We start from the raw sequence: 26,406 nt of genomic DNA on the forward strand, positions 1-26,406 counted from the left end.
CCAGCCTGGTCTACAAGAGCTAGTTCCAGGACAGGAACCAAAAAGCTACAGAGAAACCCTGTCTCGAAAAATCAAAAAATGAAAAACTACATTAGGTAAAGGGAGAAAGCACCCTGGCAAGCTAAAAGGTGAGCAATATCGCCAAGAAGTGGGTTAAAATTGAGGAGAGGGAGATTTTAAGTGGAAATTGCTTTCTAAGTTATTTTATCAGTAGAATATGATCAAAGGTGTTCCATTTGTTACTAAAGGAAAATACTAAAGATTAGTACTTCTTGACAAGCAAAGCTAATCTCAATTCTAAACAAAGAAAATTTGTAGAATTCTTGAATAAAATAATTGAACTTGGTAGCATTTGATGAGTGTTCCAAAATATAGCCCTTTGTATGCAGGGTGTTTATAGTTCAAAGTGTGGGAAAAAAAACCAAAATTACAGTCAAATTCCTTGGAAGATGAAAAGTGTAAATGCTTACAGAGCAATTTAAAATCAACTATGTCTCTATCTATTGCAAAAAAGTAAATCAATTTCTTAAATCTTACTATAAAACTTTGATACCTAGATAGCTGAACAATCAATTTTCTAAAATATATGAGAAAGAAATAAGAAGACTGTTTAACAATTACATCCTGAACAAAGAAACAAAGAGAACCTCTCAATTTGTTTTGTAAATCTATGCTTGCATTGGTACCAGCACTAGAGGATGGTAGGAAAAAAGTTAAGGAATATTCCCTGCCATGAACAAAGATGCACAAAAACTCAGCAAAATATTAAAAAAATTGAATCCAGCCATTTATAAAAGGAATCATGAATAATAGGGGATCTCAAAGTGATTGCACATTTTAAAATATCAATGGTAATAATTCACCTTTTTCCAGAAAAAAGGAAGAAAGAAAAAAGCTATAATTAGTTATAAGTATAAAAGAGTGCCATTGACCATTGTTCATTACCTTTCTTACTCTTGTACTGAATAGACTTAGAAGGAGGAGAAACTAAGGAGATCAAACATACTATACAACACATACCATATTTCATGATAAATATGCAGAAAAAGATTTTTTTACTGACACAGGCTATGTCAGGAAAAGTCCACTTAAAATTAAAAGGATTATAAAGGGAGCAACTAGCCTTATTTGATTTCTAATTGAATATGACAGAATCATATTCTTGAAACGTATTCTACTATTAGGATTAATAGGCAAATTTAGAAATATCACCAGATTCATGCTTGATACTTAGAAATTAATTATATCTTTCTAGACTACTAACCCAGAGGAGAAAAATTACAATAATTTTTGTTTATCAGAGATTCAAAACATCAACTACTTTACATTAAATCTAATACATCATATTCTGGATCATTGGAATAAAAATGGCAAAACAGCATTAAAAACTTGATAAACATTCAAGGAAACACAGACAAAAGCAGAGGTATAGCATGTATAATTATAGATATGGCGACTTAGTATTGAAAAGATAATTAATTGATCTACAAATTCAGCAGAATCCCAATCAATGTTTAAGCAGGCTACATATAAAAGTTGACAAGACAGGACTATGTTGAGTGAAATTAACTCAAAAAATGAAAGTACTACTGAATAAGAATAGCAAACTTAAAGGTTATACAACCCGGTGCCAAGTTTTTATTAACGTGAATATATATTAAATATTGTTTTACCATTACAAAATAAACTTCTAATGCATGGATGATCCTCTCAGGCACAAGGAGATACACAGTGTACATTTTTACTTATACAAAATATCTGACCTACGTAAATCAAAGATAAATATTAGAAGCAATGATTACCAGGGCTAAAGTGAGCAATTGTGTAATATTTATAGAGTTTTGATGTGAAGTGATGGAAATTTTTAGGAATGGATGATTATTATGATGATGATTGTAATCAATGCCAAGTAATTATATAATAAGATGCCTACTTCTCAAATTTGGTGTTGTAAACATTTTATGAAAGATTTTAAATAATAAAGCAAAACTATTGCACTATATATTTTAAATAGATGAATTTTATGACAAGGTTAATTGTATATCAATTAACAATATAAAAACAACAAAAAAGAATATAAGAGCTGTCATTGAGCTACTGTTGTACTGGTTGATAAAAAAAACAATATGGAAGCAGATTCACACATGAACATTCATTTGACTCATGACAGAGTTGTAACAGTTGTATAGTAGAGTAATATTTCATTTGAGTAAATAAATGAGACTGGTTCCATATCAAAGGAAAATTGAAATAAAAAAAAACAAGTGAGACTGGGTCAAAGGAATTTAGATTACAATATAAATTTTTATATGCAAGTTGTTTTTTAATTATGTTTTTAATTATGTAGTAAATTGAAAAATATTTTATATTCTACATCAATTTTAGAATGTGTCCTATGTGCAAAGACAAAGACTTGCAAGTAAGTCACTGGAAATAGAATAACTTTTTTAACATATTATCATTCATTGGTTATCAATTATGTCTATATTCTACATCTTAAACAATAATTCTTCATCACTATACTTCCTGACCTTGAACATGTCACTCAAGTTAATTGCTTTATGAATGTTTCTACCTCTGGAATAATTTTTAAAAGAGTATTAGTGCATGGTTGGCGTTCAGTCACTAATGCAAAGTCAACCACTATCACAAGCTGCTTCCCGTTTCTAGGAAGCTACAGAGCTAAATCAGATAATCAGATTATAAACCAAACCAATAATCCAAACTGCTGCTTCCTTCCAAGAAAACACGCAAGAAGCAAAGCAAGTACAAACACTGGCAATACTTAACACATGCGAAAGAGAAGATGGTTAATGTCTAACCTTGATCCACTGGAGATTTGTCTGCTTGAGCTTATTTTCAAGTTTATCTTGCTCTTCTGGTCTTATGGGAGCACTTACAAGTACTACTCTTCCCGTTTCATTTAATTGCTTTAGAATTCCTTGGCGCAAGGGCAACTCTTCTGCCAGTAACTGGAGCAGACAAATACAACAACATTTAAAATGAATTACAGTGCAACTACCTCTATGTCATCTTTATTGATTAGTCTATCAAAGCCAAGCAACTTGACTGAAGGTCCACTGGCACCTGAAATACCAAATACTTCCACAGAGCACAGAAATGATGTACTGAAACATCTGTATCAAAGTGAATAAACCTCCCTACATATGACTGCCTTATTTTACTCATTTGAGTGCTTTAAAGCAAATGATGTTAGATGAGATGAAGAGCTCTGGACATAATAACAGTCATTCCAAAAGTGTATGCTTCATCACAAATAGAACAAAGTGACTAATTCCATCGTACGCTATGGTATTTTAGCATGTCATAGAATACAACAGCATGCCCATGAGTAGAAAACCAAGTTGTCATATCTACAGTGTCAGACACTGTACTAATCTCTTTACATATATTAACTCAGTTCATCTCTACATATAGAAATAACAATAACGTGAAAGGCAAATAATAATAATTATTATCTGAAGCAGTTATTATTGTCATTTTTGTATAGGAGAAAGTTGAGACATGAGGTTTAAATATAAGTTGTAAGGACACAAGACTAATAAGTAACAGAATACTAATTCAAAAAGAAAATTTCACCCTGAAATTTTAATTTATGATATTCCATTTAGCATCATATTGTTACTCCTCTTCCCTCAAGATCTAAAAAAAAGCATTACAATATTCATAACTACATTTTAGTTAGAACTGTAGCATCTAATAGAGTAGCTATTGGGATTCAATTATTTGTAAAACTTCCTCAGTTGTTCAGACATGCCACTTTTCAGAAGGCACATATAGCTAATGGTTAGAGAAACAGATACTGAAGACCTTATCTATCTTTATAGAATTTTCTTTTGGACAATATTATCTTGGTTGTTCAAGAAGAACAGAAAAATCAATACACATTTATTTATAAATAAATGCTGGCAAATATATCCACAAAATGAACTATCAGTTATAATACTACATATGACACTTAACACATTAAGGAAAGATGACTTTCCAAGAATATACTAAATTTGTTTTTTTCCAAGGGTACATTGGTCTAAAAAGGGCTCACAAATTTTCAGTGATGAAATACATAGTATGATATCTGATAAGTAGTATGTATTTAGTATTTGTTTATTGAATTATGAAAGTTTTCATTTGTACTCTGTGTCATTTTAGGATGTAATTTTTAATTTTTTGTTTCACAGAAATAGTCAAGTTGAGCTATAATTTTCTTAATTAAATTAACTGAATCATTGGCAAACAATTCTATTTCCATTTTGTTTTCTAACCATCTACAATTATAGGAAGAACAATCAGTTACAAAGTTTCATATGGATAGACACTGCCTGCACCGACTGGGTAAAGAAGTGAGTGACTGGTCTCATAGCTGAGCAGCCCCATCTCTATGATCTAGGCACTGGGTCATGCCCCATACCCTTCCTCTGCCTATCACAGCCCCACTAGCCAGTTGGCAGGTAAGGCTCTTGTGGTCAGGTTATTCCACCTGCCACCCCATTGGACCCTGTAATCTATAAGCCCCTTCCCACCCCACAAACTTAACTGTCAACCACAGCATCAGCAGCACCCAGAGGCAGAGGCAGCATCTGAACCAATTGGACAAAGAGGTAAGTGACTAGACTCCCAGCTGGAAAGCGCCATCTTTATGCCCTAGGTTCTGGGGCATGCCTTGTTTCTCTCCCCCATCCACTGCAGTCCCACTAGCTGGTCAGGAGGCAAGACTCCCACAGGCAGGCTTCTCCACACCTCCCATTTGCCTCTCTACAAGTTCCACTCAGCATCACAACCCAACCATCCACTAGCAGCATCGTGAACCTGAAAACACAGACACCTCCTTCACCAACTAGACAAAGAGCAGACCCTAGGTGGCAGTCTACAGCAGTTAGGGGAAGAAATGGGTTGATGCCAGGGCAAGAACACATCCAACAACATAAAGAACAAAATGATAACATTAGAATGTAATGGTTCTGCAAAAGAAAGACATGAACATGCCAAAATAGGTGAAATGGAAGAAAATGACCCTATAATAACTTTATGAAGATGATAGAGATGTTAAAGAAGAAAAGAAAAATTCCCTTAAAGAAATTTAGGAGACAAGCAGAGGTAGCATACGCCTTTAATCTCAGTGCTTGTGAGGCAGAGACAGGCAGATTTCTGAGAGTTCGAGCCAGCAAGGATTACAGAGGTAGTTCTAGGCACCTATGCCTGTTACACAGAGAAACTCTGTTTCAAAAAAAAAACCCAAAAATTAAAAGAGGACATTTAGGAAATCACACAAAAAAGAAAGGAAACAATAAATCTCTTAAAGAAAACCAACAAAGCTAAAAAAAAATACCAATCAAATAGACGATGAAAACAACTCAAGACTTGAAAATTGAAATAGAGACAATTAAGAAGATTCAAATTGAGGGAATTTTGGAAATGGAAAATCTGGGTAAACAAACAGGAACTACAGATGCAAGCATAACCAACATAATGCAAGACATGCAAGAAAGACTCTCTCTCTCTCTCTCTCTCTCTCTCTCTCTCTCTCTCTCTCTCTCTCTCTCTCTTTGGTTTTTTTGAGACAGGGTTTCTCTGTGGCTTTGGAGCCTGTCCTGGAACTAGCTCTGTAGACCAGGATGGACTCGAACTCACAGAGATCCACCTGCCTCTGCCTCCCGAGTGCTGGGATTAAAGGCGTGCGCCACCATCGCCCGGCAAGAAAGACTCTCTTGCATTAAAGATACAATAGAGGAAACAGAATCATCAGTCAAAGAAAACTTTAAAGCCAACAAAGTTGTAACCTAAAATTTCCAGGAAATCTAGGACACCATGAAAAGACTAAGAATAATGGTGATAGAAGAAGAAAAATACCAGCTGAAACACACAGAAAATATATTCAACAAAAATCATAAAAAATTTCCCTAATCTAAAGAAGGACATGCTCACAAAAATATGAGACGCTTACAGAACAATAAACAGAATTGGCCAAAGAAAAGTCTTGATGTGGGATTCCCCTTTGTATGCTATGAATATGTTTTAATCCTATTGATTAATAAATAAAAGCTACTTTGGCCTATGGCATAGCATAATATATCTCGGTGGGAAAACTAAACCGAACGTAGGGGAAAGAAGGCTAAGTCAGAAGATGCCATGTAGCCACCCAAGAAACAAGAGTTAACAAACCACAAGCCTCATGGTAAAACATAAAATAGTAGAAGTGGGTTAACTTAAGTTGTAAGAGCTAGCTAGAAATATATGTGAGCCATCAGCCAAACAGTGTTGCAATTAATACAATTTCTGCATGATTATTTGGGTTTGGCAGCCAGGAAATGAGTGTGCAATCTCTCTTAACAAAGTCCTTTCACCACAAAATAATCTCAACACTGAACATACAGAACAAGGAAAGAATATTAAGCATTATTGTAATCTATTCTACTAATAAATAGCTACAAAGGAAAAAGACCAAGTAACATATAAAAGCAGACCCATCAGAATTATACCGGAAGCCAGAAGGTCCAGGACAGACATTATATAGACACTAAGAGACCATGGATGCCAGCCAAGGCTACTACACCCAGCAAAACTTTCAATAATCGTAGACAGAAAAAACAGAATATTCCATGACAAAATAGGATTTAAACAATACTTATCTACAAATCCAGCCTTGTAGAAGAAATAAAAGGAAACCTTCAATCCATAAATGTTAGCTACACCCATAAAAGCACAGACAATAATAATCCAAGACCGGCAAATCCCAAAGTAGGGACACATACACCCTATTACCAAAAATTAACAGAAATTAACAATCACTGGTTATTAAGATTCTTTAAAATTAAGGGAATCAATTTACCTATAATAGGACACAGGCTAACAGAATAGATATGAAAACAGGAGCTGACCTTCTGCTAAGGACATTTAATATTCATCATAGGGAAAATGTATCAAGATAAAGTCTCAATTCTCAACATTAATGCCCAAAATAAAAGGGAACCCACATTTGTAAAAGAAATAATACTAAAGCTTAAATCACATACCAAACCACACATATTAATAGTGGTAGACTTCAGTAACCCACTTTCACCAATGTACAGATATGTCAGACAGAAAATTAACAGAGACATAAGGGCAGTAAGAGATTTTATGACTCAAATGGGTTTAACAGACATCTATAAAATATTCAACTCAAACAGAAAAGAATATATCTTCTTCATAGCACCTCATGGAACCTACTCTAAATTGACCAAATACTCATTCATAAGGCAAATATCAACAAAAAATTGGAATAAACCCCTGTATCTTATCAGCTTACTATGGTTTAAAGTTAGAACTCAATAACAATACAAATTACAGGAAGCCTACAAATTCATAGAAACTGAATAATGTTTAACTGAATCACCACCGGGTCAATGAATGAATGAATAAAGAAATTAAAGATTTCCAAAAAGGGGGGGATAAAAACGGAGGGAGGAGACATGAGGGAATGGGATGTTTGAGATGGTGGAAGGACAGAAAGGGAGAGCAAGGAAAGAGATATCTTGTTTGAGGGAGCTAGTTTGGGGCTAGCAAGAAACCTGGAACTATGGAAATTCTCAGGAATCCACAAGAATGACCCAGCCCAGAACCTAAGCAATAGTGGAGAGGGTGCCTGAACTGGCCTTCCCCTGTAATCAGATTGATAACTACCTTAATTGTCATTATATGACCTTCATCTAGCAACTGATGGAAGGAGATGCAGATATCCATAGCTAAACACTGGACCAAGCTTCTGGAGACCACTCCAAAAGAGGGAGGAGTGACAATATGAGCGAAGGAGTCATAAACATAATGGTGATACCCATAGAAACATCTGACCTGTGCTAGTGAGAGCTCACAGACTGCACAGATAGCTAGGGAGCCCGCATAGTGCCAGACTAAACCTGCTGAATGTGGGTGACAGTTGTGAGGCTTCAGTAGTCTATGGGGCCACTGATAGAGAGACCAGGACTTATCTCTAGTGCTTGAACTGGAGTTATGGAGCCCATTCTTTTTGGAGGTATACCTTGTTCAGCCTAGATATGGGGCTGGTGGCTTGGTCCTGCTACAAATTGATGTGTCAGACTTTGTTGACTCCACGTAAGAAATCTTACCCTTTCTCAGCAGTGGATGGGGGTCTGGGATATGAAGGAATATGGGGAGATTGGCAGGAAAAGAATGAGAGGGAGCTGGGATAGGTATGCAAAATGAGAAAATATCATTTAAAAATAAATTTAATTAAAAAAATAAAAGAAGAAATGAAAGACTTCCTAAAAATCAATTAAAATGAATGTACAAATACCCAAACATGGGATACTATGAAAGTAGGGATAAGAGGAAAATTTATAGCACTAAATGACTACATAAAGAATTTAGACAATTCTCACACTATCAATTAAATAGCACAGCTGAAATCTCTAAAACAACAACAACAAAAATTTACCCAGGAGGAGTAGACACCAGGAAAAAATCGAATTGAGGACTGTAACCAATATAATAAAAACAAAGAGAACAATACAAAGAATCAATGAGATGAAGAGTTGGTTCCTCAAGAAAATGAACAAGATAGACAAACACTTATCCAAAACAAACAAAAGACAGAAAGAGACAATATCCAAATTAACAAGATCAAAAATGAAAAGTAGGCATAACAATAGACACTGAAAAAAATCCAGAAACTCATGAAGTCATACATCAAAAACCTGTACTCCACAGAATTGAAAAATTTGAAAGAAATAGACAATTTTTGGAACACATCACATGTCAAAATTAAAAGAACAGAGAAATAATTTAAATACTTCTACAAAACCCAAGGAAATAGAAGCAGTAACTAAAAGTCTCCAAAAGTCAAAAATGTCTAGGGCCAGATTGTTTCAGTGCAGAGTAATGAAAAAAGCTTGGTTTTGGCAAAAAAACAGACACATGGAACAGTGGAATCGAATTGAAGAAGCTGATATTAATCCACACACATATGAACACCTAATTTTTGAACAAGAAGCCAAAGCTGTACAATGAAAAAATAAAAGCATCGTTAACAAATGGTGCTGGAATAATTGGATGTCAGTATGTAGAAGATAGCAAGTACACCCATATATATATATCCCCATGCACAAAACTCAAGTCCAAATGGAATTAAGACCTCATCATAAATCCAGTTACACTGAACCTGGTAAAAGAGATGTTAGGGAGTAGTTTTGAACCCATTGACACAGGAGACCACTGTAATATAACACTAGTAGCAAAGACACAAAAGAAAAATCAATAAATGGGTCCTCCTGAAACTGAAAAGCTTCTGTAAGGCAAAGGACACAGTAAATAAAACAAAACAGCAGCCTATAGAATGGGGAAAGATCTTTACCCACCCTACACATGACAGAGGGCTGATCTCCAAAATATATAAAGAACTAATAAAATTAGACACCAAAAGACAAAATAATCCAATTAAAAAATATGGTACAGAGCTAAACAGAGTCTTCTCAACAGATGAATCTCAAATGACCAAAAGACATTTAAAGAGTTGCCCAACATCCCTAGTCATCAGGGAAATGCAAATCAAAACAACTCTGAGATAACATCTTACACCTGTCATTATATCTAAGCTCAAAAACACCAAGGACAAAAAAAAAAAAAAAACAAATAAAAACAAAAAAAATAAAAAAACAAAACAAGGACAACTTCTGTTGGAGAGGATGTATAGTAGTGGGAATAGTTTTCCACTGCTGGTGTGAGTGCAAGCTTGTACACCTGATGTGGAAATCAGTATGATGATTCCTTAGAAAATTGGTAATCAATCTATCTGAAGACCCAGCAATACTACTCTTGGGCATACACCCAAGGGATACTCAATCATACCACAAGGGTACCTGCTCAACTATGTTCAAAGAGGTATTATCTGCAATAGCCAGAACTTGTAAACAACCTGGATGCCCCTCAACTGAAGAATGGATGAAGAAAATATGGTACATTTACACAATGGAGTAAAACTCAGCTGTAAAAGAAAATGGCATCATGAAACTTGCAGGCAAATGGATGAAACTACAAAGTATTATCCTGAGTAAGGTAACCCAGTTCCAGAAATATAAACAAGGTTTGTACTCACTCATAAGTGGATACTTGATCTAAAACAAAGGGTAGCCTGATTCCAATCCACAGCTCCAGAGAAGCTAGGTATCAAGGAGAACATAAGAGGGACACATAGAACGCCCTGGGAAGGGGAAATAGATGAGATCTCTCTGTTAAACTGGGGCCAGGAGAGCTAGAGGGGAAGGGATGGGGGATGAGAACATGAGGCAACGTCATGGGTGATGGCCGAGATAGGGGAGGAACTGAGTGGGAGAGTGATGAAAGATATCTTGATAGAGAGAGCCATTATTGGCTTAGAGAGAAACCTGGTGCTAGGAAATTTCTCAAGAATCCACAAGGATGACCCCAGCTAAGACTACTAGCAATAGTGAAGAGGGTGCCTGAACTGGCCTTCCCTAGTAATTAAAATGGTGACTTTCCTAACTGAACCTTCATCCAGTAACTGATGAAGGCAGATGAAGAGATTCACAGCCACGCACAAGGCCAAGTTCTGGGAGTCCAGTCGAAGCAGTCGAAGAGACAGATGAAGGGTTATATGAGCAAGGGAGCAGAGTCAAGATCATGACAGGGAAACTCAACAGAAAAAGTTCACCCGTGGTTATGGGAATTCAGGACTCTAGACTGACAGCCCGGGAGCCTGCATGAGACTGCATGTGGTCAACAGCTGTGTGGCTTGATCTGTCTGAGTGGCCCCTGGCAGTGGGACCAGGATCTATTCCTTGTGAATGAACTGGCATTTTGGACCCCATTCCATATGGTGGAATGCCTTTATCAGTCTTGGTGCGGGGAGGGCGGTTGGGAGGAGGGGGTTGATCCTGCCTCAACTCTATATGTCAGGCTTTGTTGACTGCCCATGGGATGACTTTCCTTTAGGAGGAGTAGATGGGTGTGGATTGGGGGAGGGGAGGTGGGAGCAGAAGGGGGGAGAGAGGGGAACTGAGGTCGGTATGTAAAATAAATGAGAAATTTAAAAGAAAATTGGAGTTGTAAGTAAATTTCATATTTGACACTGACAAAATATTCATTTTCATTCCTCTATCCTTTATGAAGTAAAATAATATAGTTACTAAAGTCTTCCTCTTATGAAACTAAAACTGGAAAACTTAAATTATCTGTACAATTAGGTCACACCAGTGAGCCAGGTGAAGTTATAGCAGATAGCATAATATGAATACATGAAAAATTCTCTCGAATACACTGTGTGTCTGTTTAACCTGTATGAAATACAAACCAGTGTGGCAATTTTGATATTCACACAAAATAAGCTAAAGCTAAATCCTACTTTGGGTTAATGTAGAATCTTTAGCTAGTGACTGAAGTAACGTTATTTGTTTGACAATGAATTTCTTCACTAAGACATTTTCTTCTTCAGTGCGACTAGCAATCTTCAGCAATGTAGCCTATAACAGATTGCAAAGTTGTTTCCATTTACATATATTTTGATTTCACACTTTGCTCTTCAGTCTTCAAACCATTGAAGTTGGAGGATCCTAAAACAATCCTTTAGCTAATGTTCAAAATAACTGCCATGCACTATTCATGTATAAAGAAAACATGCTTCTAAAGGCACACACACGTGTATATATGTGTTTATGCATATATGTTGATTGACAGTCGTTTAATAAAGAAAAATTAGGGTTGGGAGAAAACATATTGGAAAGAAATATAGATAACACAATGGACAGCAGATGAACGAGTCAACATATTAAAATCGATTTCTATGTGCTTTATACAAATAGGCCGTTTATTTTAGAATACAAAATTACCTTCACTTGTTCAAGTGTTTCTTTTAGCTGCTGCTCATTTCCAAGTGGAGTGTTAGCAACGTTATCTGCTTCTTCCAACCACAAAACAAATTCATTTAAATCTCTTTGAAATTCTGACAAGACATTCTTTTTTTCTTCAATCCTGTAGAGAGAAAAATAAAATTATTATTATTCAAGGCTTAAAAAAACAAACAAGGAGAAGCAAACAGGATCATAGCACCTGTGTTTAAGAAACAAGCCATATAAGAGATATCCATAATATATGAATTAACATTAAGAGTTTCATTCGCTTTGAACAAAGTCATTTTAATATTTCAAATGCAGCAAAACTTGGCCAAGAAATATTTTAAAATTCCATCAGCCTATGCTATTTCATTTGAGAAAGGTTCCATGATCTAGGCTGTGGTATCACTCAACCTTACAAAATTCTTGGTTGTGAGGGACTGTCCTAAAATACTGTATACTATTTAGCAGCGTTTGTGGACAGGGTGTATGAGATTCCTACCTGTTACAAACAGAATGTCTTGAGGCCTATTATTTCCTCCTGTCTGGAGGTGTGCAAATTTTTCTCTTCTGGAAAACTATTGCAGTAGTGAAAATACATACTGTATAGCTTTATGTTTTATAAAAGGCCTCACTGAAGAATATTTAATGACAAATTAAATGACAAAAGTAAAAGCAAGGGTATAAAATAAAAACAATATGCAAATGTTTCCAAACTATAACACAGTATTTTTTGAAGGGAGAAAAAAATAACAAAATGGCTTATAATTTATGATATCCTAGTGGATGTTTTAATAATATAAATGCACATGTTGCATAATCTTTACTTACCCATAAATTCCTTTTCAGTTATTGAATTGGAAGTTATGGGCAAGCAGAATGCTTCATATTTAAAATGATTAGTTTGCTTTTGTCATCTTTTGGGAGATTTCATGGAAGCTTTTAATTGAAGTATAACATACATATAAGAATGTACATATATAATCTTATAGCTCATTGAAAATGGGGAACTTAGACTCACTATATGGAGAAATAGTTTAAAAAGGCATTCTGCTTCCTTCTCATCACCAACTTCAAATGTATCAGTAATCTGTCACCTTTATCATTTTACTATGTAATCATTATTAAAGGTAATGATATCATATGTTGGCAATTGTGTCTTGATTTTTTAACTAAAATTTATGTTTATAATTCTACATATGTTTTTTGTTTATTCATTCTCTTAGATGTATAGTAATCATTAATATTCAGTAAGTGTCGATGGAAATTTGAGTTATTTCTATACTTTTAACATTTACTTAATAATTGATATATTTCACCAAGATAATGAATCTTTATTGATAATTTACCTCCTTGGAGGAAATAAATTGTTAGAATTCATTTTATAATATACCTTATCTCTAGTATTTCCTACGCCATGAGAAGTAGTATCAATGCTTTTTAGTAGTCTGTTTTTCGCAGTTGTATTTGCTGGGAATTTTAAAATATGGATTTTTTGCCCAGTTTTACTTATTATATAATATTTTACTTATTATATAATATTTATCTATACAATCTACTTACTCTTACTCTCCTTAACTCTCAAATTTTCATGTATTTCATTGTTTACTTTATTTATTTATTTTATTATTTATTTATTTATTAAAGATTTCTGTCTCTTCCCCGCCACCGCCTCCCATATCCCTCCCCCTCGGAGGAGTATTTTGTAACTTTCCCTAGTTTACAAGACAGAAACTTTAGACATGAACTTTCATTTGAATTCTTAACAAGTCTAGACTGAGTGGCCCTTTGGGCAAATTTGGTTTATGGTTTGATTTTTGTCCAGTTTCTGAACATTTTCACTCTTCTTGATAATCACTGGTCTCTTTGCTGTGTTCTTCAAATATACTAGCTGGAATTGCTCTTTTCTCTGTCTTGAAAGTCTTTTCTTCGATTTCAAATGTAACTGTCCATCACCTCACCTCAGTTTTCCATGAAAATCCTACTAAAAATTGTACTCCACTCAATGCTTCTAATTTTTCTCCTTGTTTTGGGCTTTATATTTAGTTGCTAAGATTAGCATATTCCATCATTTGATTTTCCTTGATGTACTCTCCATCTCAAACACATGAAATAGTACTCCCTTTGGTTAAGGCTTTTTATGTGGTTATTTGCTACTATTATGCTTGCTTTCTGACAATGTCTGGGCTAGAACAGAGGCATACTAAATACATGGTGAGTCAACAAATTAATGAGCTTAGCATTCTTTACAGTTTTCTTTGCCTTTCTGTCTTTAAAGAACCTTTCCATTTTTGAATTATGGATTGTAAAATGTGGTATAATTTATCCCCAATTTTATACTATAGTGTTTCATTTACTGACATATTCAACTAGAGGATATTCAGTATCATCATTCTGGGTATGACAAAATGGTGTTGGGTAGGTTGACACCATATAAAGGGTTGGAAAACCAACTTCATTTCTCTGACATATTTTTGTCACATGCCTCTTTTTGTTTATACGAGGAAAATATAAGTTAAATGAAGTATTACTAAAATATTCTCCAGTTTTGATTCTGTCTGTCCTGCATCCATTTTGCTTTGTATGCATGGGGAAACATGGAGGTTTGTTGCTTTGATAAACCTTATAGGGAAATGGATTATCTCAGCTGCTGGCACTTTGTTTTAAAATGTGGGATAGCATTGTTTAATTTTAGACTCTGGTCTTAGATGAGAAGTGCCAAGTACAGAATAAAATTTCAAATGCCTCTAGTAACTCTCAAATTATATGATTGCATGGTTACATTTTCTTCTTTTTTGGTAAATTTGACATACTTTATTCTCATAAAGCAAGGAACTGCATTGTACCAGCAATCTTCCTCCATTTCGCTACCCCAAAATACTATTCAAATACAAAGAAAATTAATTTAACTGAGCACAATATAGTTTTAATATGATACCTTTATTACATATATGAATAAAGGGTTATACTGTGTGACTCACTGTTTCACACTGAAGCTTGCATCTCTCCACTCTTAAAAGCACTTAGTCACGGGGAGTGGTGGAGACAGAGGCAGACAGATTTCTACAAAAGTGAGTTTGAGACTAGCCAGGGATGACACACAGAGAAACCTTGTCTTGATAAGCCAAAATAAATACCCAGTCAAGACTATAAATGTACTTAATCATAATAATTAAAATTTACAAAGTTAATTGTGACAAAGCATGATGAGTATTATTTACATATTTTCTTCATTTAATATGCTACTGTGACAAGGGCTAGGTTTAGTTAAGTAGTAAAGCACTTGATTATACATGTGGGATTGTGGGTTCAATCTACGGATGTACAAACACACCAAAATGAAACTTAATTGCCATAGGTTATTAATTAACCTGAAAAAAATTAAGACCCAGAGTAATAATTCCTGGAGTTCTTTATATGTTTTGGAGATGAGCCCTCTGTCAGATGTAGAGTTGGTAAAAATCTTTTCCTATTGTATAGGCTGCCATTTTGACAGTGTCCTTCGTCTTACAGAAAGAAGTTTTTCAGTTTCATGAGATTCCGTTTATTAATTGTCGATCTTACCATCTCTGTTGCTGGCGTTCTTTTTGGGACGTTGTCTCCTGTTCCAATGCATTTACAACTGTTTCCCATTTTCTCTTCTAATGGGTTCAGTGTAACTAGATTTATGTTGGGGTCTTTGATCCACTTGGACATGAGTTTTGTGCAGGATGATAGGTATGGATCTATCTATATTCTTCTACATGCCAACATCCAGTTAGACCAGCACCATTTGTTGAAAATGCTTTCTTTTTTTATATTGTATAGTTTTGGATTCTTCATAAAAAAATCATCTGTCCATAGGTATGTGGATTTATATCGTAGTCTTCAATTTAATATCATTGATCCACATGTTTGTTTTTCTGCCAATACCATTCTGTTATTAATACTATAACTCTCTAGTAGAGCATGAAATCAGGGATGGTGATTCCTCCAGAATTTCTTTTTATTCTACAGGATTTATTTAGCTATTCTGTGTTTTTTTCTTCTAAACAAAGTTCAGTATTGTTTTCTAAAGGTCTGTAAAGAATTGTATTGGGATTTTGAAGGGGTTTGCACTGAATTTATAGACTAGTTTTGATAAGATGGCCATTTTAATGCTTCTAGCAATAGTGGATACATAGACTGAACTAGTCATCTCCTGTGACTTGGCTTGACTTCTAATGGAGGAATTAGGACACCAACCCAGCTACACAACCTTTGACCTATAGTCTACCTTGCCTATGGGATATGCTGTGTGTAAAGGTGGTGCAGAGACTATGGGAGTGACCAGCCAATGACTGGTACCGCATCAGACCTATACTTTGAGAATGAACCCACCCCATACAGTGCCTGGTGTGCTAGAACCCAGAGTCTGAATGTCTCACACACAATTGAAGAAAAAATAGCACAATGATGCTTATTGATATTCTACCATACTCAAAGATTGGTTACTACTGCAAATTGTCATCAGACAGACTTAAGTAACTGATAGAAACAGATGCAGAGACCCACAAGCAAACATTAGGCAGAGATCAGTAGATCCTGCTGAAGAGAGGGAGGAAGGATTGTATAGGCTACAACAGTCAAGGACACCACAAAGAAGCCCACAGAAACAACTAACCTGGACTCATAGGAGCTCACAGAGTCTGAAGTGACAACCTGCATGGGACTAGCCAAGGTTCTCTACATATATGTTATAGTTGTGCAGCTTGGTACACTTGTGGGACTTCCGGCAGTGGGAGCAGGGGTTGTCCCTAAAATTTTGACTGGCTTTTGGGAACCTATTCCTCATAATGAGTTGCTTTCCCTGCCTTAATACAAGGGGTGGTGCTTAGCCCTACCTCAACTCAATATGCCATGCATGCTTTGTTGATACCCATGAGAGGAGGTCTGCCTCTTTCTGAACAGAAAAAGAGGAGTAGATTGGGTAGGGGCGAGGAGGATTAGGGAATGGGAGGAGAGGAAGGAGGGAAAAACATTGACATGCAAAATGAATACATTTAATTAACAAAATTCAGGGCAATAAATTATAAGTGGATATGTCATGTTCCACCATACTTTGTTATTAGGTATTTAGTTATAATTTTTAATTGCAACAAGTAGCTTTACAATTTGTTTATTTTGGTGCATGTAGCTGATAAATTCGACTTTCAGTATTCATTGTTAATTATAATTGCAACACTTCCATGAAAGACACTCATGAATTGTGACCAAAAATTAAGAAATGCTAGGTTCCCACACTTCAACTAGATTTAACTATGTCTCTTTATGTTATGTATTAAGAAGAAAAATATCATGAATATTCTGTAGCTTCTATTAATATAAGTGTTAAAATATTTTTCATATAAAATTTCCCAAGATTTCTATTATTTATTTTCTACTGTGCATTTCTTGTTTTTTCTATTTGCTTATTTGTTTATGTAAGTTTTTCACCCTCATAAATATAGTTATGGAGAACACATTTCTAGTTTTCTTTCAACTTTTAGACTAATTTGTTCTGATTTGATTTGTTTCTAAACATATAAACCATAGAGATTGTTTCTTTATTCTTTTCTTTAATCTGAGATGTTTTTAATATTGTTATATTCTGTAATTATTTACAAGTTAATTTTATTCCAAATACCTTTATATTCACCAAAATGTATTAATCTATTGTAAATGCACTTAGAATTAACTTTCTGATCAGGAAGTGTTTCTAGATATTGACATTATTTCTTCTGCAAAATCAATATTCTTTCTAATATTTCATACTATTAGGTTTCAGTTGTTGAATAATAATTTACTGTGGCTTTTTGTAACAAAGATCATGAAATATTAAAATATATTTATCTTTTCGTGAGTTAGACTCCTTTGCCACCTTAAGTAACAGACTACTTAGTTACATTATAAAATAAATCTAAATAAAGATGAGAATAGTTGTATTAAACCAATAAATTAATATTTGAAAATTTCTGTATTTCAAATATAATTTGAACTTTCAAATGTAATTCTGCTGTATTTTCTGATTGTAGCTTATTTGGGCACTGGGAATATTCATGGGCAATTCAAGCATTAAAAATAAGTTCAATTTATAATTAATCTTTAGTTTCTGTTTCAAAGGCAGTAACTTGCAGATGAGTTTATAGACTTTAACTGTCCACTAATTTAGAAAACACTTTAAGAAACTCTGGATAAAAGAAATCACTAAGAACTGAAATCTATGGTCAAGAGCTTTGCTGCTGTCTCTATACATCAAAGAACTTTATCTGATGATTTAATTTTTAAAAAGTATAACATATTTAAAAATATGAGAACATTTGGTAGTCATTTATCATCTTGATTTTTATATAATTAGAATACTATATAAAAATGTGGTACAAAAATTATACTGTGACCTTGTTATAATCTGTTTTTCAAGTGAATGTGTTTTCTGAAATTTCAAGAGCCTCAACTTAAATTTTGAAAACCTGCAATTTGAATTTTTGTATTCAGATTATTGCAGTAAAGCAAAGGAACACAGCATTTCCAGGCTTGTCTCTTGACAGAACAGTTTAAATGTGGTTTATGTTGGCATTCTCCAGATAAAGTATTATTTATTTGTTTATCTACTTGCTTAATGCTTATGGTGGGATTTAGTCAGGCATGTGGTGGTAATAATAATGAATGGGATATTGAACATTTCCCATCTGCAATTAAATGTGAAATATTTTACTTTTAGAGTCATTTCAATACATTTGTCTGTTCTTATTTTTTTCTTCAATACTGGCTTACATCTGAAATATGACTCTATTACCATTTACAGTATAAACATTAGTGATGTAATTCAAGGAAGAATATATCATGATGGGAAGACATGAGTAATCAGAAAAGTTATCAATGCAGTTTAATCTGCAGTCAATATATTTATCATTAACTCTGGTGAATATTTCTGTGGGGATGCTTTTATCGTACGAGGCGGGCACTGCCTAATCACCACAATATATTCTCTAATGTGATAGTATATGCATGTGCATTTATCCAGGGCTGTAGGCCAAGTACTCTATTTTCCCATGTTGGAATCTTTTCTAGGAGTCAATCCATTCAACTTGCTTACATAATACTCTCAACAAAGAAAATATGCCCCGGATTTGTATACCTTATATACAGATGTCTGATGCTGTACCTCATTTTATACTTGAGAACTTTCTCTCCAGGGGATTTAGTCAATTTTGAGATGGAGACTTTAGAAAATACAGGAAGAATCATAATATACGTGCACACAATCCTAGATAGGTTATTCCGAATTGCAGATGACTATTTTTTAAAAGATTATAGCCACGGGAAGTACAAGAATAGCAACATTCCCTGAAACAGAAGTTTCTGAAGGAGAATGTGGGAACCCCATAGGATTCTTGAGAACCATCCAGAAAATCTGTGAGGTAAAAACTATTTTACTCAAAGTATTAAGCTATTATTTGTCTTCTGGTCTCTCATTCTCTTATGTTATTTCTAGAGGACACATGATTTGAGAAATGCAATAGGATGAATGCAGAAATTCATAGAAGAACCAATTATCTTCTCTTACGCTAAACATAACAATTTACAAAATCCCCAAATAATGCCATGTCACTCATTATATATTTTCTACCATAAAGTTATCATTGCTTTCCCAAGACATCTGTATTATTGTCGACATACACCTTTTGTCCTTGGTAATCTACATAATCCAAAAATGTGGAATTGTGACCAATTCCTAAGCATATAAAAGTGCCTTGGATCCAGAAGTTTAGCAATCATTGCAGAAGATATGACTATTTAGAATTCAAATACTAAGTAAAGTAAGAGAAGAAAAAGTTTTTTATTTATTTATTTTTAGAAAACATACTTTTTACCAGGCATAAATCATCAAAGCCTATAAAACTCATTTTGCATTTCAAGAACACCAAGGTAGAAAATAGCTCACACAACGAAATATTAACAGCATGAAATTAAAACAGAATAGTCTGTTATTATGAAGAACTCCATAATAAACCTTTTAGTTGGAGCCCAGAATTTTGCCAAAAAGTTCGTAAGATACAAGGTAAATAATGTAAGCTGAACTTCATGAAGAATAATTTTAGAGTTTAGGAACTGTTTAAATATCTACTATGAGTCTTTATTATAGAGTGAGCCGAATAGAGAACATTCAATAGTTAGAAAACCATTTCTTGGGGATTGCTAAACACTGATTCACATTAGCCTGCTACTAGTTTAATATTGGGTATTAATAAATATTTTCAAATCGGCAATGCATCAGACAATGTCTGTGCTACAAATGACAATTACAAAGTGTCACTTGGCTTTTCAGATATGTTGATAGTGTTCTTGAATTTGATTCTTTAAAATGTGATAAGCATAGCTAAGTATCAAGAGGTATTTCTCACATTCCTACTAACTTTCTGATGATACTACTTGGATAGTAAGGAATAGGAAACACAGAGAAACACAGACATAATACCTATAAGAAGCATAGTATATTATCATGGATTGATAAATCACAAGAAGAAGTATGTTAATGTAAAATGTAAGTGTATTAATTGATAATCACAAGAAGTATGTTAATGTGAAATGTAAGTGTATTAATCAAATAAGATTATTATAAGAGGATTTTATTTATAAAGTATAACTGAGAACTGTGGTAAGTATATTGTATGTTAATAAACAAATTGTTTCAGTAAGTATTCTAGTCTTGGATGCCATGTCACACTTTAGAATGCTTAACAAGTGTTAGCAACCTCATTATATATGACCTAAGAAAAAGGCAAGGTAAATTATTAATTGTGCTAATGAAAAATACAGAATAAAAAATAATGATGGTCATTTTCAAAATTTAGAATTTTCCTACTGGGCTTCTGAGTGAAAATATCCCGTGTCAGAACAAATGGTATTGCAGTTATTTGGACTGTAATCTCTTCCTAACGAGAAGACTCAGCGGTCTGATGTGGAGGAAGAGTGAGTCATTTTAATGAGTCTCTTTGAGACAGTGAAACTGAAACTGAGCCCTGAAAACATTTACTTTGGTTAGATGCTGTGTATGAGAAAGTTTTAAACATTAGTTGTTGTTTTATTTTTCAAGGTAGAAAAAGACTTGGAAACTCCAACCAACTTAAAGTGTTCAAACTTGGTGTGTAAGTAACTAGCTGTAATCCTATATTTGGGAGGGATGTGATCAAGAGATCCAGATTGGGTTGAACTACTCCATGAGAAACAAATCCAAAATTAGCCTAAAATAATAGGGAAGTAATTTATGCTGGATAACATGTGGTCAACAAGGTGGATAACAAAGAGAAAGAACATCACAGCGATGGTCAAGTACTAGGAAGACACAATAAGGATTTAAAATCTAGTCTGTTGGCAATAGGAAACAACCTACTAAGGATAGCATCAATTGAAAATGGGGACTTACCTCTCAGGAGCATAAATACTAACCTTATCCCAAGGAACAAGTTCATTAAATAAAGAAGGAGGTGGGACTTTCTAGAAAATGTAATAGTACAGAGAATGGCATGATAGCCTAAAATACATAGCTTGTTTGGTGAAAGATACTGGGAAGGCTGTCCTCTGTCCTGAACACGCACATCATGGTGCATAATGCCCTGAAACATGCGCACACAGACACAAACATACATACATACATACATACACACACACACACACACACGACTGCACTGAATAAATAAATACGCAAGTTAAATCAAACAAAAAGGGGTTCTATATATTTCTCAATATTAATATACTGTCTCTGTAGTATCAAATAGTCACTGGAGTTTTATAAGCAGACTTATGACATGCTATTGTCTATGTTGTGAACAAACAAATTCATTAACCATTGTGGCTATATGCTAAGACTACTTACCTAAACGTGTTGTGTTTATATAAAATGTGCTTTTCAATTATCTCTAGAAATTAAAATTTGATCCTACCTGGATTTTACCACTCCAGTATTTATTTTCCATATCAATAATCACGTTTACTAAATACTGAGCATACGATACAGGAGAGCTTCAAAAGTATTGCAAGTAGATCCTAAAACCTGATTATCACCTACAAATACACTACTTCACTTACCTAAATATTACACTAAGTGATATCTTCAAAGATTATTATAAACAAAAGAGTTACAAATGCCAGAACTAAAGAATCATAAATGAACACATGGGTCCTGGTACTTGGTCCAATAGGGCTGGCAATATATTCTCATATTATATAAAATAAAATTCCCCTGTTGGTTGCTGAAGGTTGAGGGAAGATTCTCCCATTGGAAGCTGCCAATCATTACTTTCCTCATGAATATAAGATGGAGGATGATGGTTTATTAAAAATACATAATTTCCTCACTGTATGTCTTAAAAGGCAAAATATAATGAAAACATTAGTCAAGGAAAAGGCCACATGTTGAGGAATACTGTAAACACGTATTTGCATCATGCAAATAGCACACAGAAAAATCAGGCTACTTCACAAGGAGGAAAGATAAATTACCAGACTCCAAAAGCAACAGATGTCAGTAAAGTTTCTGAAAAACACAAAACCTCAGTTTTGTTTAAAAATGGATTACTGTATAGGATATTTATTTTAGCAGATTTATTAAAATTTAATTTATAAAGATAGGAATCTTCACATAAAATGGATACAACTTGATGAGTTAAGAGAGTGGCATAATTCTCTACAACAATCACTAAAATCGAATTAATAAACCTATGAACTCCAAAGTTTTTGAAAATTATTTCTTCTTCCTTTGAAAATCTAAAAGTGTAAGGTTTCAAACAGCATACCTCTAGAACTTTTTCTTTACATTACCTAAACTTTGGACCCAATAGATAATGGCTTCTAATTACCTTCTCGATGATCCTCGGAAAACTGCTCTCTAAACTCCACTTCTCACCTACCTCATATAATTTTATATGTGTAGTATTTGCACTTCTCTGATGTACATGTTTTATTCTATACAGTGTTCTACATGTTCTCAATCATGGCTGTATTTCCTTACTTTCTAATGCTAAGCAATGTTCTATCATGTGTATATGGCATGTTTTATTTATCCACTCACTTCTCAATGTACATTTAAGTTGATTTCATATCTTGGATAGTGTGAATGATGCTTCACAGAATGTGAGAATATTAATCACCCATTAATACCTTGATCCCGTTTTCTTTGGCTATGTATACAGGAGTGATATTCTCCTGTAATATGGCAGCTTTCTTGTTAATTTTAAAGGTATCATAAGTTTATATTCTCATCAAATATGGTAATTTACTCAAATCATCACCAATAATTTTCTTTTTGAAAAATAATGGCTATCATAGCAGTTGAAAGGTGAAAATAGTATGGTTGTTTTACACTTCTCTGTTAATTTATGACGATGAGCACCTTTTTACGTCATGGTTGGTCATTTGTGTACTTTTGCTGGAGAAATATCTATTCAAATCCTTTTAGAAGTAGTTTACTTGCCTTTTAAACACCAAACTGTAAAAATAAAGCTCCACTTCAGCATACTAACAAGAAAATATCTAAGAGGATAATTAAGAAAAATTCTACTAGCAATGCTATCAACAAGGATAAATATATAAGAATATGCTTAACAAAAAGATTTGCATGTTGCTTTATAAAACACTGGGATAAACTAACTGAGACACAAACACAATATCTTATATTCATGGATTGGAAAAGTGAGGTTGTTAAAATGTCCTTACTACCCCAAACAACATGCATATTTAATGCAATTTCCATCCTGATATCATTTTAATGGATGTACTGTAAAATCCTAAAATATAAATGAAAGCACAGAATACTATCAATGCCTATTGCCATCTTAAGACAAATGAAGTTGGTGGCATCACACCCTCTGACTTTAAAATGTAGTACAATGCAAACACAATCTCTTTTTCTAATTTTATGTGTGCTACTTTGTACATTTGAATTTCTATATAAATTTTCTATATAAAGTTTCTGTTGAGATATTAATAGAAATTCTATTGAATCTAAATACAATTTTTCATAACTCTGTGATCTTATGTTGATTTTTTCCACAAAGGACACAAAAGCAGTCTCCCTTCATTTAAATTTTCTTTATACCTTTCAACAACGTTATATAATATTTATGGTAAAAAACTTTTATTTGTAAGATATTTATGCCTCCTTATTTTACTCACAGTGCAGTCAATGGGAATTATTTAAGTTTGAACATCAATTGTCAATTTAGAACTATTTCTCTGGCTATTTTAAAGACATCTCCATTCACATTAGCTCACTTGTTACTGATCTCTTTCTCTTTGTTGTGGTGGATTTTTTTTTGAGCCTCATCATAATGGCAAGGTGTATGAACATTATTTATTCAAACAATTTTTTTATAACGCCTTCTTTTTTTCTCCTTTCTTCCTGGAATGCCAACACGCCCATGTTAACACACTGAATATTTTTTCTGAAGGACTCTGCATTCTTCTTAATTTTTCATATTCTTTTATTCGCTTTATTCTAAAGATTTGATAACTTCTATTTATCATGTTTACTGATTCTTTTATCCATCGAGTCTTCCCTTAACCTCATAAAATTATTTATTTAAATCATCATGCTTTTCAATTCCAAAAGTTCTGTGTTCTCTTATTTGTTGTCATTGACATTATATGATTTTGCTTTAGACATAACTGCCTTTCCTCATGTGATAGTATTTACTAATAAAATAAGATAAGATAATTTGATTCTCTTCTATTAAGTGTAACACCTTAGTCAGTTCAGAAATAATCTCTTCTGTTTGTTCTCTCAGTAATGGTTCAGAGATTCCCCATCTCTTTGACTGTTTTATTCATTTGCTCTTGAAAATTTTACATTTAAAATAACATACTAAAACAACGCTTTGTTTCCTTTTTTCTGTTTTGCTCCATGGGCTGTTTATCTTAAAGTTTTAACAACTTTTAATATGAATTCTGTGGGATTTGTTTTCCTGTATTATACAGCCAATACTATGTCTTCTTTGTTAAAAATACAGAAATAAAATTGTTTTATGCCTATAGTCTCAAAAGTAAACACAGTTTTATTGATATAAAGCAACATTTGCTCAGCAATCATCCTAAAGATAGTAGGACTTTCAAGCTCTGCCTTTAGTACCCAGCGGAAACAATGATAAAATCACAACATAAATGGCAAGGTAGTATCTTATTTCGTTTCAAAGGTAATAAACACAAGTAGGAACACGGGAGATTGTTACGCAGCATTTAGTTGACAGGTTTACTTAATTGGTCAATTTTCTATTCAAATCGCTTTTATTTTCTTTTGTCTAGTATAAAGGCTGATTGGCACGCACACACCAACGAAATCAGTAGGAGAAATGGTTGTTTTTGTCATTAAAGAACTCTGACCATTAAAAATAATTATAAAGTTAGAATCTATCTCTTACATGCAATCCTAATCAGGTTCTGTATCTCAAATATCCCACAGAGTTACAACACCATCAACAATAACAGAAAATTAATCTAGTAATGAAAGCCATTATAGAAATTACAAAGACATCTGATTTTAATTCATCTTTTTAACCCTGAAGAACAGTGATAGCATGTTTTTAACTGTTTCAGGATTCTTCTCTGAAACTCTCCATAACTGATACTTATATTCGGGGATTGATACATTCTGGTACACACTTTTTTCCAATAAACTTAACTCTATGTTTACCCTCCTTTTACTTGGTAATCTCAAGTCTTGTTTCCTTCCTTAATGTTTATATTTTTCATTAGAAAAAAATCATAAATATGTCATTACAGATAGAATTCGCCTTAAACTCTAGAAGGACAAACCAGATAAGACATAGACGATGTTTTTTAACTACCTAAAGCAGGTTCTAATATAGTATGTGAATACTCATTAATTTATTTATCTGTGCCATCCTTATTAGTTTCTTTTTTCACGTAGGAAGACATGGTCATATGCAACTACGGTGGAAAAGCACAGACTGGTCAAAGTCACAGATTGTTTGTTATATAGTCTTATAAACAGTGGCTAAGGAGGCTAATCATAGTTAAATATCTTAATCTGTTTTTGAGGTACAATATTACAGTTTATAAAGTCGATACAAGAATATTTTGATGTTTTACTTAATATTTTACAAAGTAAGGAGATGGGTAAGAACAAGCTCTAAGAATAAGTTATTGGTAAGTGGTGAAATATCAGTAAAACTCTTAATGTGGTCACTTCCATGAAGGAATAATGCAAAATGATTCTAATGTTGCTAAAATCTCTTTTTTTCTCATCTGTATTTACTTTTTAAAGCAGAATGTGATTGGGCACTGTATTTCCACTCACAAGCTTTGCTGAGTTACAAGTGCTGCGGGAGGACCTTGGCTCCTTCAGCCAATAGTCGCTGGATCAGGAGCTGGAACCAAGCACCAGAACCAAGAGAGCAAGCGGAGGCTTGCCGCTGTTTTTAAAAGATAGACTACGACCCAGTGGGCTGGTATTTCAGCAGTTATTGGCTGAAGGAGCAGAAGACTCCCGCAGCACAGTGGGCTTGTACTTCAGCAGCTATTGGCTGAAGGA

At 33.9% G+C, this 26,406-nt stretch overlaps 1 protein-coding gene across 9 annotated transcripts in view; it reads right to left on the bottom strand.

The window, feature by feature from the left end:
* The window catches only part of Dmd (dystrophin), a 2,313,977-nt gene that overhangs the window by 827,289 nt on the left and 1,460,282 nt on the right, over positions 1–26,406 (bottom strand). For all 9 annotated transcript variants that reach the window (XM_075957213.1, XM_075957212.1, XM_075957218.1 and 6 more), the window contains 2 exons: positions 11,859–12,000; positions 2,823–2,972 (listed from right to left, as the gene is read on the bottom strand). In XM_075957213.1, the coding sequence (XP_075813328.1) occupies positions 2,823–2,972; positions 11,859–12,000 (292 nt within the window). The remainder of the gene's footprint in view (positions 1–2,822; positions 2,973–11,858; positions 12,001–26,406) is intronic.

This window comes from Microtus pennsylvanicus, chromosome X, assembly GCF_037038515.1.
Source record: "Microtus pennsylvanicus isolate mMicPen1 chromosome X, mMicPen1.hap1, whole genome shotgun sequence".
NCBI lineage: Eukaryota > Metazoa > Chordata > Mammalia > Rodentia > Cricetidae > Microtus > Microtus pennsylvanicus.